Source organism: Zerene cesonia, unplaced genomic scaffold, assembly GCF_012273895.1.
Source record: "Zerene cesonia ecotype Mississippi unplaced genomic scaffold, Zerene_cesonia_1.1 Zces_u001, whole genome shotgun sequence".
NCBI classification, from domain to species: Eukaryota; Metazoa; Arthropoda; class Insecta; order Lepidoptera; family Pieridae; genus Zerene; species Zerene cesonia.
In genome coordinates this window covers 56185-72385 of record NW_024045131.1, presented here as the reverse complement: position 1 = coordinate 72385, position 16201 = coordinate 56185, and the positions used below count along the sequence as shown (strand labels likewise).

At 34.9% G+C, this 16201-nt stretch overlaps 3 protein-coding genes across 3 annotated transcripts in view; 2 read left to right on the top strand and 1 right to left on the bottom strand.

Annotated features, from left to right (window-relative positions):
• The first annotated feature begins 670 nt into the window (after window positions 1-670).
• Window positions 671-3501, top strand: LOC119838054. Its single transcript, XM_038363860.1, has 4 exons — window positions 671-762; window positions 1575-1750; window positions 2598-2764; window positions 3306-3501. The coding sequence occupies exons 1-4, from the start codon at window positions 681-683 to the stop codon at window positions 3499-3501; spliced, it is 621 nt and encodes a 206-aa protein (XP_038219788.1). The 5' UTR covers window positions 671-680.
• Window positions 3502-7077: 3576 nt separating this feature from the next.
• LOC119838127 (glia maturation factor beta-like) lies at window positions 7078-9436 on the bottom strand. The gene is made up of 4 exons (XM_038363959.1): window positions 9210-9436; window positions 8543-8652; window positions 8062-8149; window positions 7078-7519 (listed from the first exon to the last, which is right to left on the bottom strand). Exons 1-4 carry the CDS (start codon window positions 9312-9314, stop codon window positions 7400-7402), a joined length of 423 nt encoding a protein of 140 aa, XP_038219887.1. The 5' UTR covers window positions 9315-9436; the 3' UTR covers window positions 7078-7399.
• A 701-nt stretch (window positions 9437-10137) lies between these two features.
• Window positions 10138-16201, top strand: part of LOC119838052 (copper-transporting ATPase 2-like) — a 49350-nt gene continuing 43286 nt past the window's right edge. Inside the window, 3 exon segments of the mRNA XM_038363859.1 lie at window positions 10138-10350; window positions 12074-12127; window positions 12615-12651. Of these exon segments, the coding sequence (XP_038219787.1) occupies window positions 12103-12127; window positions 12615-12651 (62 nt within the window). The 5' untranslated portion in view covers window positions 10138-10350; window positions 12074-12102.

The window sequence follows — 16201 nt, the reverse complement described above, 5'->3', positions numbered from 1 at the left end:
GGAGCAGATTCCAAGGCAGAGAGAGAAATGGAAAACCAGCGTGGGTATCACATAATCACTACATGCTATAAAACAAAGTCGCTTTCCGCCTGTTTCTGTATGCTTAGGTCTTCAAAATTAAACAACAGATTAGATGTTTTTTTTTAATAGATAGAGTAATTCAAGAGGAAAGCTTGTATATGTATATATTACGTATATACATATACAAGCCGCGGGCAGATAAATAGTAAATTAATCAGTGCATAATATAATATTATAAAGCTGAAGAGTTTATTTCTTTGTTTGTTTGAACGCACTAATGTCGGGAACCACTGGTCCGATTTGAAAAATTCTTTCAGTGTTAGATAGCCCATTTATTGAGGAAGGCTGTAGGCTATAATTGTACCACGGGCGAAGCCGGGGCGGACCGCTAGTAATAGATAAACATATTAAGTATAAGTAAGTGACTGTGGTAGTGTAAACAAATTTAATTTTTATATTAGTTTTTTATGCTAGAAAAAATAAACCATAGTTTTGGGGTCTGTAAAGCATTCCATAGAAAATATAAATACTCTTTTTTAATAATGTTTAATGTACTTTAACAGTCACTGAAGATATTATAGTATGTACTTATATATTAATGAATTTCTAAAATAAAAATTTAAGTAATCGTTTGCGATATAAGGTATCAAATCCGAGACATGGAGGCGAGTGATAGAAGACAGTGTCTGGACATGATGCAGCAGACCTTCCTTGATGATGAACCGCTCTGCCAAGTCTTAGGTATATGCTTTTTATTCTTATACTAGCTCATGCCCGCGACTTCATTCTCGTTAAATTTGAACGTGAACAAACTGGAGGCTTTCAATATAATTATGTAAGAGAACGTAGTTCGAGATATACATATATCTTTTTCTTATGTCAACGTCGACAATGGAGCTGGTGGGTCTCCTGATGGTAAGCGCTATCACCGCCCGTGGACATTTGGAAGGGCTTAAGGTCGATTGCAGACCTCACGCCTCTACAAATGCATTGCCGACTTCAAATTGGAAAGGGATTAAAAAAGGATTGACTGGAGGAATAGGAAAGGACTGGGAAGGCTAAGGCAGAGGATGTGGGCCTCCAGCTCGCCCACTTAACGGACGAAACACAGCAGTAAGCTATTTCACGCCGGTCTCCTGTGCGGGTGTGGTACTTGACTACTTATTTTTTTATAATTTTCACGCGAACTTTGTCGCGGGCTCTGGCTACTTTATAATAAACTAGCTATCCGTCCGCGGCCATGCCCGCGTAGTCGCAGGAAACTTAGACCCGGGGTTTTTCTCGCATGTTCCCGTTCCCGTGGGATTTCCGGGATAAAAACTATCCTATGTCCGTCTCCTGGGTCCAAGCTACCTCCGCACAAATTTTCAGCCAAATTGGTCAATCCGTTCTTCAGTTATAAATAGTGTAACTAACACCACTTTCTTTTATATATATAGATATCAAATATTTTTTATTTATTATTTCATTTAATTTTGAGATTTTATTGACGTTTTCATTAAATATGACTTTAAACTCCAAATATTAATCAAATAGCATTGAAATAATTTCAGAAATAAAAAAAGACCCAGCATCGATACAAACCATCAGGGATAACTGGGAGGCCATGGCGGACCAGGGGATATGCATAGCTTGTTACAGTGAGGAGAACGGCCAGCCCAAGGATCTAGTTGGGTTTAACATCCTTGTGGTGAAGAGTATAGATGATGATGATGAAGATTTCGATAGTGTAAGTTAATTTTCTAAAAAAATAAATTAAATACTTCATAGTAGGTGTATAATGCGTATATTTTTATTTGTATACTAGCTGCGCCCCGCGGTTACATCCGCATAAGTACGTAGCCCGTAGGAATTTCGGGATAGAAAGTTATCTGTATGTTATTCCAGTTGTCCAGCTGTCTACGTAGCAAATTTCATAGCAATCAGTTCAGTAGTTTTTGCGTGAAAGAGCAACAAACATACACACATCCTTACAAACTTTCGCATTTATAATTATAAATGATATTATAATATTAGTAGGATTATTTACTAGCTGACCCGACAGACGCTGAAAACCTTACTCTTATCATTTAGGGGTATGAAAATAGACAATGGCCGATTCTCAGACCTATCCAATATTCACACACCATTTCATAAGAACTGGTCCACCGGTTCGGAGGAGTATGGGAACAAACATTGTGACACGAGAATTTTTTATATTAGATTTAAAAAGTGAAGTCCCGTGTCCCCTAGTGGGGTATGGGGCAGATGATGTACATCTGTTTCACTGATCGATTTTCTTTACGGACAAGTAGGTGACCAGCCTTTTGTGTCCTGCCAGACCGAGACGTTTATTTTTTGTGTGTCCCCACCGGGAATAGAACCCAGGACCCCTCGGTTCTACGCTCACGCGTTAACCACTGTACCAAGGAGACGGTCAAATTTATTAGATTTACCTATATTTAAATAAATAAATAAACAAATAAATAATTAAATAATTAAATAAATAAATAAACAATTAATTAAATGAATAAATAAACAAATAAATAAATATTTTAGTGTGGATTCAAAACAAAGTTTTCTTATTTACAATACAGATAAAAGGGGAGCAGTGGAAGAAACTCCTGCTCACTCTTACAGCTACGGAAGAGCTGGTCAATCTCTTCCAGCATTTCGCTGTGAGCGAGTACCTGACGTCGAGTGGGCTCGCTGTAGTGAGTGAGCACCGCGGGCAGAACATTGGTGCTAAGCTGATAGCATCTAGGTAAGACTTATTGTTACCGCAGATAACATGGTGCTATGAAATGGAAAAGTAAATTAAATTATGTTTAGATATAAATCGCGTTTAAAATCCGTTAAAAAGTTTTTAATTTCTAGAAAATATATTTCTTTAAGACCCCATGATTGATCACTATCACGCTTCACATTAATCCTACTAATATTATAAATGCGAAAGTTTGTAAGCATGTGTGTGTGTTTGTTGCTCTTTCACGCAGAATACTGAACCAATTGCAATGAAAAATTTGGTACGTAGACAGCTGGACTACTGGAATAACATATAGGCAACTTTTTATCCCGATATTCCTACGGGATACGGACTTACGCGGATGAAACCGCAGGGCGCAGATAGTATATAAAAAAGTGTCATGATGCATGTTCCCAATGAACTCTTCACCAACTCAACCGATTTTGATGAAACTTAGCATTTTTTGTGTAATTTAGTCCAACTAAGATATAGGATAGTTTTTATTCCGATTAATTATCGCAATAATTATATATGCCAATAATATTGTATACTGTTACAGGGAACAAATATGTAAAGCGTTCGGGCTGCAAGCAGTTGCCACAGTGTTCACGGCCATACCGTCCCAGGTGCTAGCCGCTAAATGTGGCTACCAAGTACTGGCAGAACTGCCGTACGCTGAGATGAGAAAGCATGGTGTCGATCTGACTAAATGCTCCACACCTAGCGCTAAGTTAATGGGAATTAGATATAGTTAGCATGTGGATAACATCTCCACTGCTCGAAACGGTGAAGGAAAACATCGTGAGGAAACCGGCATGTCCGAGAATCAAAAGTTCGACGACATGTGACATCTGCCAACCCGCACTTGGCCAGCGTGCTGGATTATGGCCTGAACCCTCATAGGAGGCCTGTGTTCCAGCAGTGGGAACATATATGGGCTGATGATGATGATGATGATGAGATATAGTTAGGGTCAGCTTGATAGTTCCACTGATATATTTACTGAGATATTTAACACTTTTTATTGTTTTCATATTTGTTATTTTGTCTGAGAGATGATCATTCATCTAAACAGAATCTAGACTTGGAGTTTCATGCCTTCAAGCAGTGCTGTTCCCAGCGTGGTAGTGATGGCAGTAGATGACGAAAGCTGGCTGGCCCACAGTGGAATTAGTACTGCTGTAAGACGTCATCGTAACTGTCCTGAAACTGTTAAGAATTTAATAAAATGCTTTAATTTACTGTATATGTTTAATGTTCAGAATATATTTTTTTATCGGAGGATTCAGGCTGTTAGTTGAAATAATAACTTGATGACAGACGGGCGGACTGACAGACTGACGGACAGCGATGTATTAGTAATTTAGCAGAGATAACATTATACTGTAGGCTACGCAACCCAAAAAAATACTATAACTAGTATTACTCTGCGTTGTAATGAAATTCCATCGAAATTATCCCCGAAAATAATATATAGATATATGCAGGTTATTATTTATCGCATACCTTACTACTTACTTATTAGTTATTACTAACTTTACTCCATAAGAAACATTATTCAGTATACAGCACAAAGTTTAGTGAATTTATACTTTTTCTCTCGTTCCTATTAGTTTAATAATGTTGTGAAAACGATTGTACGATTGTGTATTTTTTATGTTTTATAGCATTGAATGCAATAATTTCAAAAATTCTACGAGAAAATATATAATTTAATAATCTAAATATATATAACTCAAAGGTGACTGACATAATGATATATCAACGCACAGCCCAAACCACTGGACGGATCGGGATGAAATTTGGCATGCAGATAGATGTATTGTCGCAGGCATCCGCTAAGAAAGGATTTAGATAAATTCTACCCCCAAGGGGATAATATAGGAGATGAAATTTTGTACCATGAAAATTTCTTTTGACCACGCAGGCGGAGCAGCGGGCAACAGTTAGTTATGTATAAAGTTCATGAAGGTGCCAATTTGTAATAAAACAATTTATTCAGTTATAAATAAAATTTATTATAAAATCACACGAGTGCTTTATTTTCCTTTTCTACATAAAAATGCGTTACATCACAAAACTTTTATAAAATTCTAAACACATCGAAAGATCCATAGACTTATAATTTATATGAAATACAGTTTTAATGAAGTGTGGGGAACTAATTACTCGTCTTAAACAGTTTTATTAAAACAAATAAAACGTTGATCCAAGTAAGAACAGGATCGCCAATCACATTTATAAGGCAAATTTCATTTGAAAATACATAATTTATCGACGTTTCTATGCGTCATACACAATGGCGCTGGATCGATCCTATTCTCAATTGGATCGCACCGCACACAGATAGGCGTGTAAGCGAGTTACGTGTGTTGTGTCTGTGAGAAACGAAATATGAATGTTCCATATTATTATTTATCAGACTTTGTTAGCAATAGTGACTCATATGAAACTACAAACTCGCTTATTTATATGATAAAAAAGTTAAATATTGTTGTCTCTTTCTAATTATATTGCTATCGAAAGAGAGCGCGATAAAATTATATGTTAAAGTTGATTATGCAAAGAGCTTAATATTGAGGCTAGGAGCGAAATTAAATAAAAGTTGTCTTGTTATCCTGTAAATGTACAATCTTCACGTATTTTTGAATATTATTTACGAAAAATTTGTATAAAATTAGTTCATCATCATCAGCCCATATATGTTCCCACTGCTGGGACACAGGCCTCCTATGAGGGTTCAGGCCATAATCCAGCACGCTGGCCAAGTGCGGGTTGGCAGATGTCACATGTCGTCGAACTTTTGATTCTCGGACATGCCGGTTTCCTCACGATGTTTTCCTTCACCGTTTCGAGCAGTAGTGATGTATCCACATATTCAGAAAAATTGAAAATTCTAATTATTTCCTGCACGCTCGCCCGGTCTCGAAACCCGACTTATCGATTTTGAAATCCGAGGTCCTCACCACTAAGCCACCACTACTTCATAAAATTAATTACAAATTTAGTTTTCTTAATCATATGAATACTTTTCAATAATACAATCGATTCAATAAGACAGTCATAAAAATTTATACAAATGGACATAAAAAAAAAATTATGAATTGTAAAATGAAATGAATAAAAAAGTCTACGTACAGTATTTCCTAGTTTCATATAACGCAAGTATTATACATATAAAAAACTAAACTACCTTCAATATGTCAGAGCCAGACCAAAACTAAGTTGGGCCGCACAGGAGGCAAAACGTTTCACCCAGTAAGAAGCAATGAGTTAACAAACAAACAAAATACAATCGATATTATAACTCCCCCCTTTTTGAATTTATGAAAAAAAAATACGGTAAATTTTAGTTTTTAATTTTAATTTTTGAATTAATCAATAAATCGTGATTAAAACCAGTTTTCTATCAAATGTAACTAACATTTATAAAAATGTTGTATAAACATGCAAATATTATTATTCAAATATGATATGGGTTCGACGAACAAATATACAAGCAAATTTTATTATTTTGGTTACATCCTAATAATATACAGCGTTTATAATCCTAGGAATATACAGCGTTTGTTTGTTTGACCGCGCTAATCTAAGGACCTACTGAACCGATTAAAAAAAATCATTTCATCGTTTGCTGTCAAGTGTACAGTATCCCCGAGTGCTATAAGCTACATATATACCACGGGCGAAACCGGGGCGAAGCGCTAGTTTATTAAAAAGATAGAAAGGGTTGGCTGAAGAATATAAGATATGATATATATGATAAACAACTGGGGTTAAAATGTATGAAGGGGATACAAAATTGTACATGGAAATATCGGAATGTTTTCATATGAATAATAATATAAAAAATAAATCTTTCTATACCAATTATCGCTAAAAAATTCGTATATTATACGTATAAAATCACGCACACAATATGCATCTACTGTATATAAAAACACATCCGTAAAAGTTCAGCAATTCAGGAGGTATCAACGTTACACAATTGAAAAATGTACCGCACACATCGCAAAATCTAGCAATATATTAAAATGGAAAATTTCTTCGTATAAAGCTGTTTGGCTTATCTATCCCGGAAAAACTGCTAAACCGATTTGAATAAAACAAAAATTAATTAGCTAACTGAATTTGTAGTAGAGGCTAAAATTAAAATATGTTTGTTAAACATGCAAACCTCGGAAACGACTAAACGTAATTACTAATTATAAATGTATATGTCACAAACGTATCGACTTTAATTTTCTGCAAAAAAAATAATATAAAAAATATAATTGTAATCACGTGTAATCCAGCAAAATGACTCATGCCTATCTATTCTTTACTCTCATTTTTCATTTATTAGTAAATATATTATTGCGTTATTGTGTAAATATCTAGATTTACTCACTCTATCACTTCTCAACTCTATTCAAGTCTACTTTTTCAATTTACATTTCATTATAATATTTTAGTTTTGACATGTACAATATGTGTATTATGCTAAACACGTTATCTTAATACGCCGTTAATATGTTAGTCTCACATCTCCTCTCATCTCTTCTTTTACATTTTTTTTACTTCTTAACACATTACATTCTTTCCTTCGCCTCATGTACACTATTCCTCCATCACTAGCCATCTCTTCTTATCTCTTCCCATCTCTTCTCATCTCTACCTCCTAAGCTTGTCGTTGAGCCACTCGTTCGTGAGCTCGTCAATTTCCCGCACTTCCAACAACCGCGGCGCGCCGACCGCCGCGGCGAGCGCGCGCTGTGTTCCCGCGTACATAACCTGAAAACAGGAAATATTATGAAAAAAAAAACTAAAACCCCCACTGCTAGCTGTTTAGTTCAATTGTAGTTGTATTTTTACGACATTTGAAATCAATATTGCTACTAAAAAAAAGCCAACGCCCCCCCTCACCCAATCTTTTAATAGGCGCCATTTTATTTATTTATACAGCCTATGTCAAAGCCTCAATTCTGATTATTACAGCAGCACATCATATGTCAAAATCTGTAAAAATCTGTCAAAAACATAGCACAATAATTGCAAGAACTTCATTTTATATGAACCTAGCTGTTCACCGCAGCTCCATCCGTGGTATACATATAGCCTATGTCACTCGGTGAAGTTGCAGCTTTCTAATTGTGAGAGAACTTTTGAAATCCAGCAGTTCTTACATGCGAGGCATAGGTTTTGTCACTTGTTAACTGTACGATTTATGTACCAATTGACATGAAAGGCAATGAAATTTAGAATCTGGGGTTGTACCCCCACACCCCCCCTCTAGGAACGTCAGAAACTTTTCTGTAAGAGAGAATGATTATTACCTGCAACTCCATGTGCGCGTCGCGCGGCGTGTAGAATATGAAGCACATGGGAAACGACACCCTGCCGTCGCTGTGCTCCATTTTGTAGCTGTAATTGTAATTATAGTGATGCAGTCATATGTATACAAGTGTAAATTAAAGACTTTTAAACGCGATTTATTTACTGTATTATTAAATTTTTATTTACTATATTATTAACCTGACGTTTCGAACACTTTACAGCCAGCGTGGTCATGGCTGTCGCCGCATGGCCACTATTTAAAATCCGTTTAAAAGTCTTCATTTTCTAAGTTTTTAAATCTGGCGTTAAAATCGTAAATCGTAGTTTCATTACAAATTGACATAACAATGTTGTTATGGTACATTTTTTGAGTGGTAAAAACATAGACCCACAACCCACAGCCCCCAGGGAAAGTTAGTGAGGGTGTCACGGGAGCTGGTTATTATACATGCACGACCCTTAAGTTGTTACGAGACCTACCTATACACTATGAACCTCGGCTGGTGGGACGGCAGGATGTCCTGCAGCTCCTCGAGCTCTATGTTATCCAGCTCTTCGTCAACTTCTAGAGCTTGCTTCTCTCTGTTCACCTGGAATTTACAGACATCGAATTCTGAGACTTTTATTTATTTAACTAGACTTCGGAACAACGGAAATTGGTGCAGCATATATAGTATAGCAAAGAGTTTGGTACTATCGACTTTATAATTACTCGTAATTAAATGTGATAAGGGTACAATATAAAAACAATATACGACACATCAATTCCCGTTCGGAAAAATACAAGCGATGACGAATTTGGTGATTAGTAATGATGCAGTTTGATAAACATTTCCATCGGAATATAATAAATTTCGTGTAAAAAGAAAAATATCAAAATATGTATTAAAACTGTACTTTAAATGCAATAAGTATAATGGATGGATCATTTCGTTAATTTCAAAGAACTATTTTCATACAATCTGACAATGTTTTCTTATTTCTAATAGCATTTTGCTATAGCGAAATTGTGAATGTGAAAACAATTGAATATATTAGATTATCATAATACTATCAATGTATTAAGTACGTTAACATGTGCTTAATGTTCTACTTAACAATTACTTAACACATAACTGTAATAAGCAGGAAATTATTAGCATTTTACCTTCAAAATTAAGGCACAATTTGAAGTATGTTTTTGGAAGCGAAATTTCTTTAGAACCTCCTTTACGTCGTCTCCAATATCACACACGTTTACATTCGCCGACATTATTATACCACAGATTGCTTCTTGTTAGTTATTTTATTTAATTTTCAATTGTGTACCGCCCACTTTATCAATCGGCAACTTCTATTAAATCTAATCAAGCGTAAACGTCAATTTTGTTTGACTTTGATACACATTTCTTGTGAATTAAACGTTCTGAAATAGTTTACTACATGTACATTTATTGACCAGCTAATTTTGATAGTAAACTTGAAATTTATTGAAGTGAAACTTCTTTAGAATCGTTGTGATTTCAAACCTGATGCAACGGAAAAACGACAGGTAAGAGACACAAATACAAAAATGTGTAGAATGAAGCCGGCAAAGAATGAGAAAGAAATATACATACTTCGATTTACTGAAGTTTCACTTCTATCGTGTGTGAATCGCACACACATCTTTTTTTTTTTCAGATTAGTGAAGATGAATTTTTTATTCTAAGTAAGCTGAGGTGTTAATTGCTTCGTGCTGCTATCACCAAAGAGTAGTATAGCTATCACGCATTAAAGTTTACTACTCGTCTATAGAAAAAACATTGAAAATGTTTTGCTTGATGCTTAATTTCCAGAAAATATAAAGAATAGTAAATAAATGAAAATTACATGTTAAAAGATTTCAAAAGATAAAATTACGTGTGTTTCGTTTTGACAAAAGAAAATTTAACGCGCCTAATCTTACTTTTTTATTTTCATAAATCAAACTAATTTTTGAACGTCCCGTATGGTGTCATCTGTCAGCTGTTTGAACGTCACAAAGACATCCGATTTCGAAATCTGCCTTTCCATCTAAACCTAAAATTCTGAATAAATTGTATTTTTACTGTAATATCAATAAAATCGGAATTTTTAATTATCTCAATACATTTCCCTAATTCGAATGAATAACTTCTAATGGGCGGTCATCAATAAAAAGTGTTTTAAATAGGACAAAGACAATTGATTATGTTATTAATTGCATTTATTGATAATTCCGCGTTTTACTAGTGTTTAGAAGTGTTTATGTGCCCTAAATAGAGGTCAACAACGTCTCTTTATGAACTGTAAGTATCCTATTTTGGCTTAAGCGACGTTTATTATAGGTATGTTACGATTTATAATAACAAACCATGAAATTGTAGAAAAGTAAAAGTGAATTGATCAGTTCGGCTTTACGTCAAAATTTGCATAAAAAATTGGCGCAAACACAAATAGAGAGGCCAACTATATTATTATATGCATAATAGTTTAAACTTGTATTTATCATCTTAAAAGCTAACCTTTTTGTTGCATAGCAACAGGAGCCTCTTAATTATCAATTTAATTAACATTTTTAAATATCACTACTCACTTTTGTTGAATTGTTTTCAAGGGATCTCAAAAAAAAAAAAAATTCATATTTTGTTTATTATTTGTATAATATTCCCCTTATTAAAAGGTCATTAACCTTTTTAAATTTTTATTCATGATATTAAAAATGTATGTTTAATTAAGTAATCATTCAATAAATTGTGGTTTTAATGAAACCACAGCTGAGTGCAATATCATGCTTTGTGTTTCTGTTTTTTACATGTAATAAATAATAAAATAATATTAAGATATGTTTATCAGTCGTCTAGTTCAAACCTTATCTATTTTTAGAGTAGGTGATGCATGAAATTGATTACATACTAGTTAACCCTGTGGTTTCATCCATGGATGCAACACAATCAACAGTTGAAAAACTTTTATCGCCTAGATTAAACCTCTATGAGTTAAATAAAAAAATGTAGTTAATGTTTCAATGCTGGATCTTAAGCTATTTTCATTTCAAATTTTACTAAAATTATTGCAGTGGATTAGCAGTGACAGAGTAACAGACACACAGAACCATGCATTTAACATTGCCGATATTATAAATGCGAGATATAAATATAAATGGACTAGCTGCGCCCCGTTGTTTCACCAGTGTAAGTCCATATCCCGAAGGAATATTGGGATAAAAAGTTATCTATATGTTATTCCAGTTGTCCAGCTGTCTACATACCAAGTTTCATTGCAATGGGTTCAATTGTTTTTGCGTGAAAAAGCAACAAACACACACACATACACACATCCTTATAAACTTTCGCATTTATAATATTAGTAGGAAGGATATATTTTTTAACAGTTACTTCACCCAGTTACAGGTTCTGATATTTTATATCTTGCTAGGATTAAAAATATCTGCATGGGCAAGATAATTATGTAATCTAAAGCTATTTTAATTATCTATTATTATTTGTATAAAAAAATATTATGTAATTTTGCAAATGCAATTTGTGAATTTAGTATTTTCTTGTGTTTGATTTCACGCGAGTATTATACATTTAGAAATTAAAGACTTTAACTTGATATACTTAGAGATTAATACTTTTACTAGCTTCAGGGTGATATTAAAGAGGCGTGATTGGAAAAATATCCCAATAATTTTTTTTTTCGTCATTACTAAATGTAAAAGAAATATATATATAATAAATGTATATGTAATGTAATGATGAATATGTATATACATAATATGAATTCATAAGAAAAATTAGTTTTTATAAAAATTTTTGAGTTTAATCTATGCTAATATTATAAAGCTGAATAGTTTGTTTGTTTGTTTGAATGCACTAATCTCACTAACAACTGGTCCGATTTGAAAAATTCTTTCAGTGTTAGATAGCCCATTTATTGATGAAGGCAATAGGCTATATACATACCACGAGCCCGGGCGGACCGCTAGTGTTTTGTATCAGGAACTAAGTGTATTTATTTTATTTACAGTGCATCCGAGTGATAAGTGATGACTGGAAATGGCTGACGGGAGAGCAATTTCGTGTAAGTTATTATTTCTTTACTCAAGTTAGTGTTATTATTTGTGGTCACCACCACCAACACCACCACCACCACCACCACCACCATCATCATCATCATCATCATCATCATCATCATCATCATCATCATCATCATCATCATCAGCAGCAGCAGCACCGCCCCATACATTTTCTCACAGCTGGGACACAGGCCTCCTATGAGGGTTCAGGCCATAATCCACCACGCTGGCTGAGTGCGGATAGATGTCACATGTCGGCGAACTTTTTAACTCTCGGACATGCCGGTTTCCTCACAATGTTTTCCTTCACCCTTTCGAGCAGTGGTGATGTTATCCACATGTGGAGATAAATTGAAAAATCGATTTATTTCCTTCACGCTCGCCCGGTCTCGAACTCCGACTTATCGATTTTGAAGTCCGAGGTTCTCACCACTGAGCCACCACTGCTTTATTGGACGTAAATTTTATTAATTTCATTACTTCTGTCTGCAGATGAAACTACCGAGATGGTCGAGAAGGAAAAGTCCGAGTGAGTTTCTGTTGTAATACATTTTTATGATTTAACCGACATTGCGAAAAGGAAGTATGTTAGGAATTCGACTGTATGTTTTTTTTTTTATTTGTATTTTTGATTACTTCGGCCTTACATTCGATTGGAGTGATTATTTTTGTGTTTGATTAGCACATAGGCTACTTTTTCGGATATCATGTGAGTGACGTCGCGGGTCACAACTAGTTTTATATACAGAGATATCCTTATACCTTACCTCCAGGTAGCTTCTAGGTAAGCGCGCCCCATCTTAGACCACATGTCAGCTTACCATCAGGCGAGCTCGTGGTCAAGCGCTTCCCTATCATGAATTAAAATGAAAAAAAATCCTTTACTGTAAAAGACGACAACCATAGCAGGAATGTGCACCAAGCTTTAAGTAGCAAAATATGTAATGTGTACTTTCCTTATGCTAGCTATCTAATCGCGCGAATGTCGTAAGGTCACAAGTGCAGCACGTTCATTGTAAACCTAATTGCATTGTGTTAGAGTTGCGTTTCAATTGCACGGTGCGGTGATATCGGGTAAGTGGTTTGATTGGTGCGTAATCGTTTTAGTGTTGCTTGGTGTTGGTTGTCGATGGATTCGTCGATAGTTTTTGGATTATGTATAGTCTGCTTGGTAAGTGGTAAATATTATAAATGACAATAAGCAGTATCTAAAAGCAGAAATATAAAGACAAAAATTATAGTAGTATACAGAAATAATAATTGCTTGAAGACTGCGTTGTTTATTAGTTAGTTCATACAAATGTACTAGGAAATAACGTATCAATCAATTTCGAATGACATATCTGTACTTTATAATGATTTATTCATTCAATTAGGCATATTTTAGAAACGCGTTTGAATCATCATAATACATAACATTTATTTAACACGAGTTCGGAAAGCAGTTTCTACAGACAAGACCCGCCAAGAACTAATTATGCAGTTACGTGTAAAAACAATCTATTCTATTCCTATGCCCCACTTTTATATCGACAATTAACCATCGACAGTCGTACAACACTCGCAATCTTAATATCTCCCATTCACCTCCGCAAGGCATTTGCAAGCAGTACAAGACGCGACGTGTCTATGAATGGTGCGCCTCGACGTTCGCGCGCTTTTTTCCATTAAAAAAAGTCACGCGATTCGAAATTCGAAATTCGAAAATTTTCTTTAGCGCGAAAGAGTTTTGTGCCATTGTTTTAATCTGTGGATTCAATATTTTACGCTCTGTGTTTTGATTGCAATGAATGTCTAATGTCTAAGTTGTTTTTATTAGTTATTTGTTGATTTTGAGTTGACATTATTCAATGTTTTGTGTTGCCTGTGTTAAGTTAGCATTTCTTAGTGTATAAGTGTTCGTTTTTATGGAGAAACTGCTGCAGGTATATCGATGGATTTCAACATATATATGTAATAGAATTTACAGATGTGTATAAGAAAACTTGCATCGTAAATGAAGCTTTGAGTGGGACGTAATAGGGGTTGATAAGTCAGTCATTGGTATGTTTACGAAACTACCCTTAGTGTAGTCATTAGTGGTTAGGTAGTTAGTAAGTTATGTCTCAGGTTATTTTTTAAATCATGGATTAGCGTGGTAGTAGTTACGATCCTTTGCCCCATACCCCGCTTGGGGACATGGGACGTTAACCGTTCCTATTCCGGCCACGCACTTCTAGACGTTTTTAGGTGTAATTGTGTTTTGCAACATATTTCGCCATAGTAAATAATTGTTTTATTCGTATCAACAACCTCTTCAAATTGTCAAAATTAACGACTCAATTTAAATGGTAGGTTTACAAATAAAAAAAGGATCAGAAAAATCGATTCAGTTATGGCAGCAAACACAAAAAAATGCAGTCGACACGATAAGAATAGTGTGTTTTGAAAATTTTGCGTCAAAATAGATGAACCCGATTTCATTAAATAAGACCTATATCTGAATAGAACGAGATGAAACCTTATTTTTTAATTCGTCAAATCTGTGTGTAATTTTCTACATTTTTCATGTTATAATAAATGAAACAGTACAATAGTGGGTTAAGTTACATAGAAAAAAATTATAAATAAACTATACTAGCCATGCCCCGCGTATGTACCCACGTCGTACATAATGTTATATGCCTATAGCCTTCCCCAATATATGGACTATCCAACGCAAAAAGAATATTTCTATTCGGGCCATTAGTTTCTGAGATTAGCGCGTTCAAACGAAACTTTTCAATGCTTTTTCTTCCGCCCCGGCTTCGCCCGTGGTACATATATATCCTATAGCCTTGCTCAATAAATGGGCTATCTAACACATAAGAATTTTTCAAATCGGACCAGTAGTTCCTGAGATTAGTGCGTTCAAACAAACAAACTCACTCTTCAGCTTTATAACATTAGTATAGATATATAATGTGAAAGAATCACCATGACACGTAAAATGGTTCTTTACATGAGGTTTTAACCAACATTTAAAATAAACGAATTATGTATGTAGTTTTTTTCCTCATTGTTTCAATGAATGTATCACAGACACAGCCAATTATCTCGTATGCGGGGAAATGATCAGCGACTGGGGATTTCACAGCTTCTCGATCTCAATCATTGCACAGTGCGAAGCGAAGTCGCTTTGCGCTTTGAGAGTGTCGATATATTATGTAGTTGGGTGTTTCAAATTGCGCAAGTGATTTTGATTGGGTTTTTCTTTTAATAGATAAAATTACATACAGTTTTGATCAACTGTTTTTGCGTGACACAGCGACCAACGGACACACTTGTTTGTGCACAGACCTTCGCGTTTATGTTTGTGTAGGAGGTCACATGTCTTATGTAACATGTATTTTAATATGTTTTACTTTTAATTGATCCATATTTTTGATATGGATATCCGCTAAGTTAATATAATTCGATATCACTGACGTCACATCCTCTTATTGCTGCTCGTACTTGACGTCGAGACGGTTTTTGAGATGGCGCGTCACCTGGCTAACCCGACATTGTAGTCTTTTTAACCGACGTTCCCAAATAAAGAAGGTTTTTAACCGATTGTAAGTTATTAATATATCTGTGTTGTGACGAAGAAAACAGCTTTGAAACTAAATTTCGATGTATGAATTAATATATCAGTTTGATTCACGTGGTTGTTTTTGTGTCTGATGGGAATTTGTTGTCATTTGGTCCCATTTTAGAATCTAGTAGTGGTCCCTCCCCCCTCCCCCCCCAGGGACATTAGGGGCCTTTTTCTCGTAGAAGAAAATTGTACGATGTAGTAGTAAATAAGGGATGATGAATAGTTGGATTTGTAGAAAAATATCTTATAAATTAATCGTAGATAGGTACCTAAATGTAGGAGTAGAAAGTTAAGCTAAGAACAAAACGGTCAAGTGTGAGTCGGTCGCGCGACACTAAGAGTTCAATATCTCATTCCATCCATTTTATGACCGCGCCAACCGTTGCTTAACCTCGATTTTTTATTATTACCTATTATAGCGTCAACAGGAATTCTCAGTCACGATCGAATTATTTGCATTAAAAAATTTAATGTATGGACC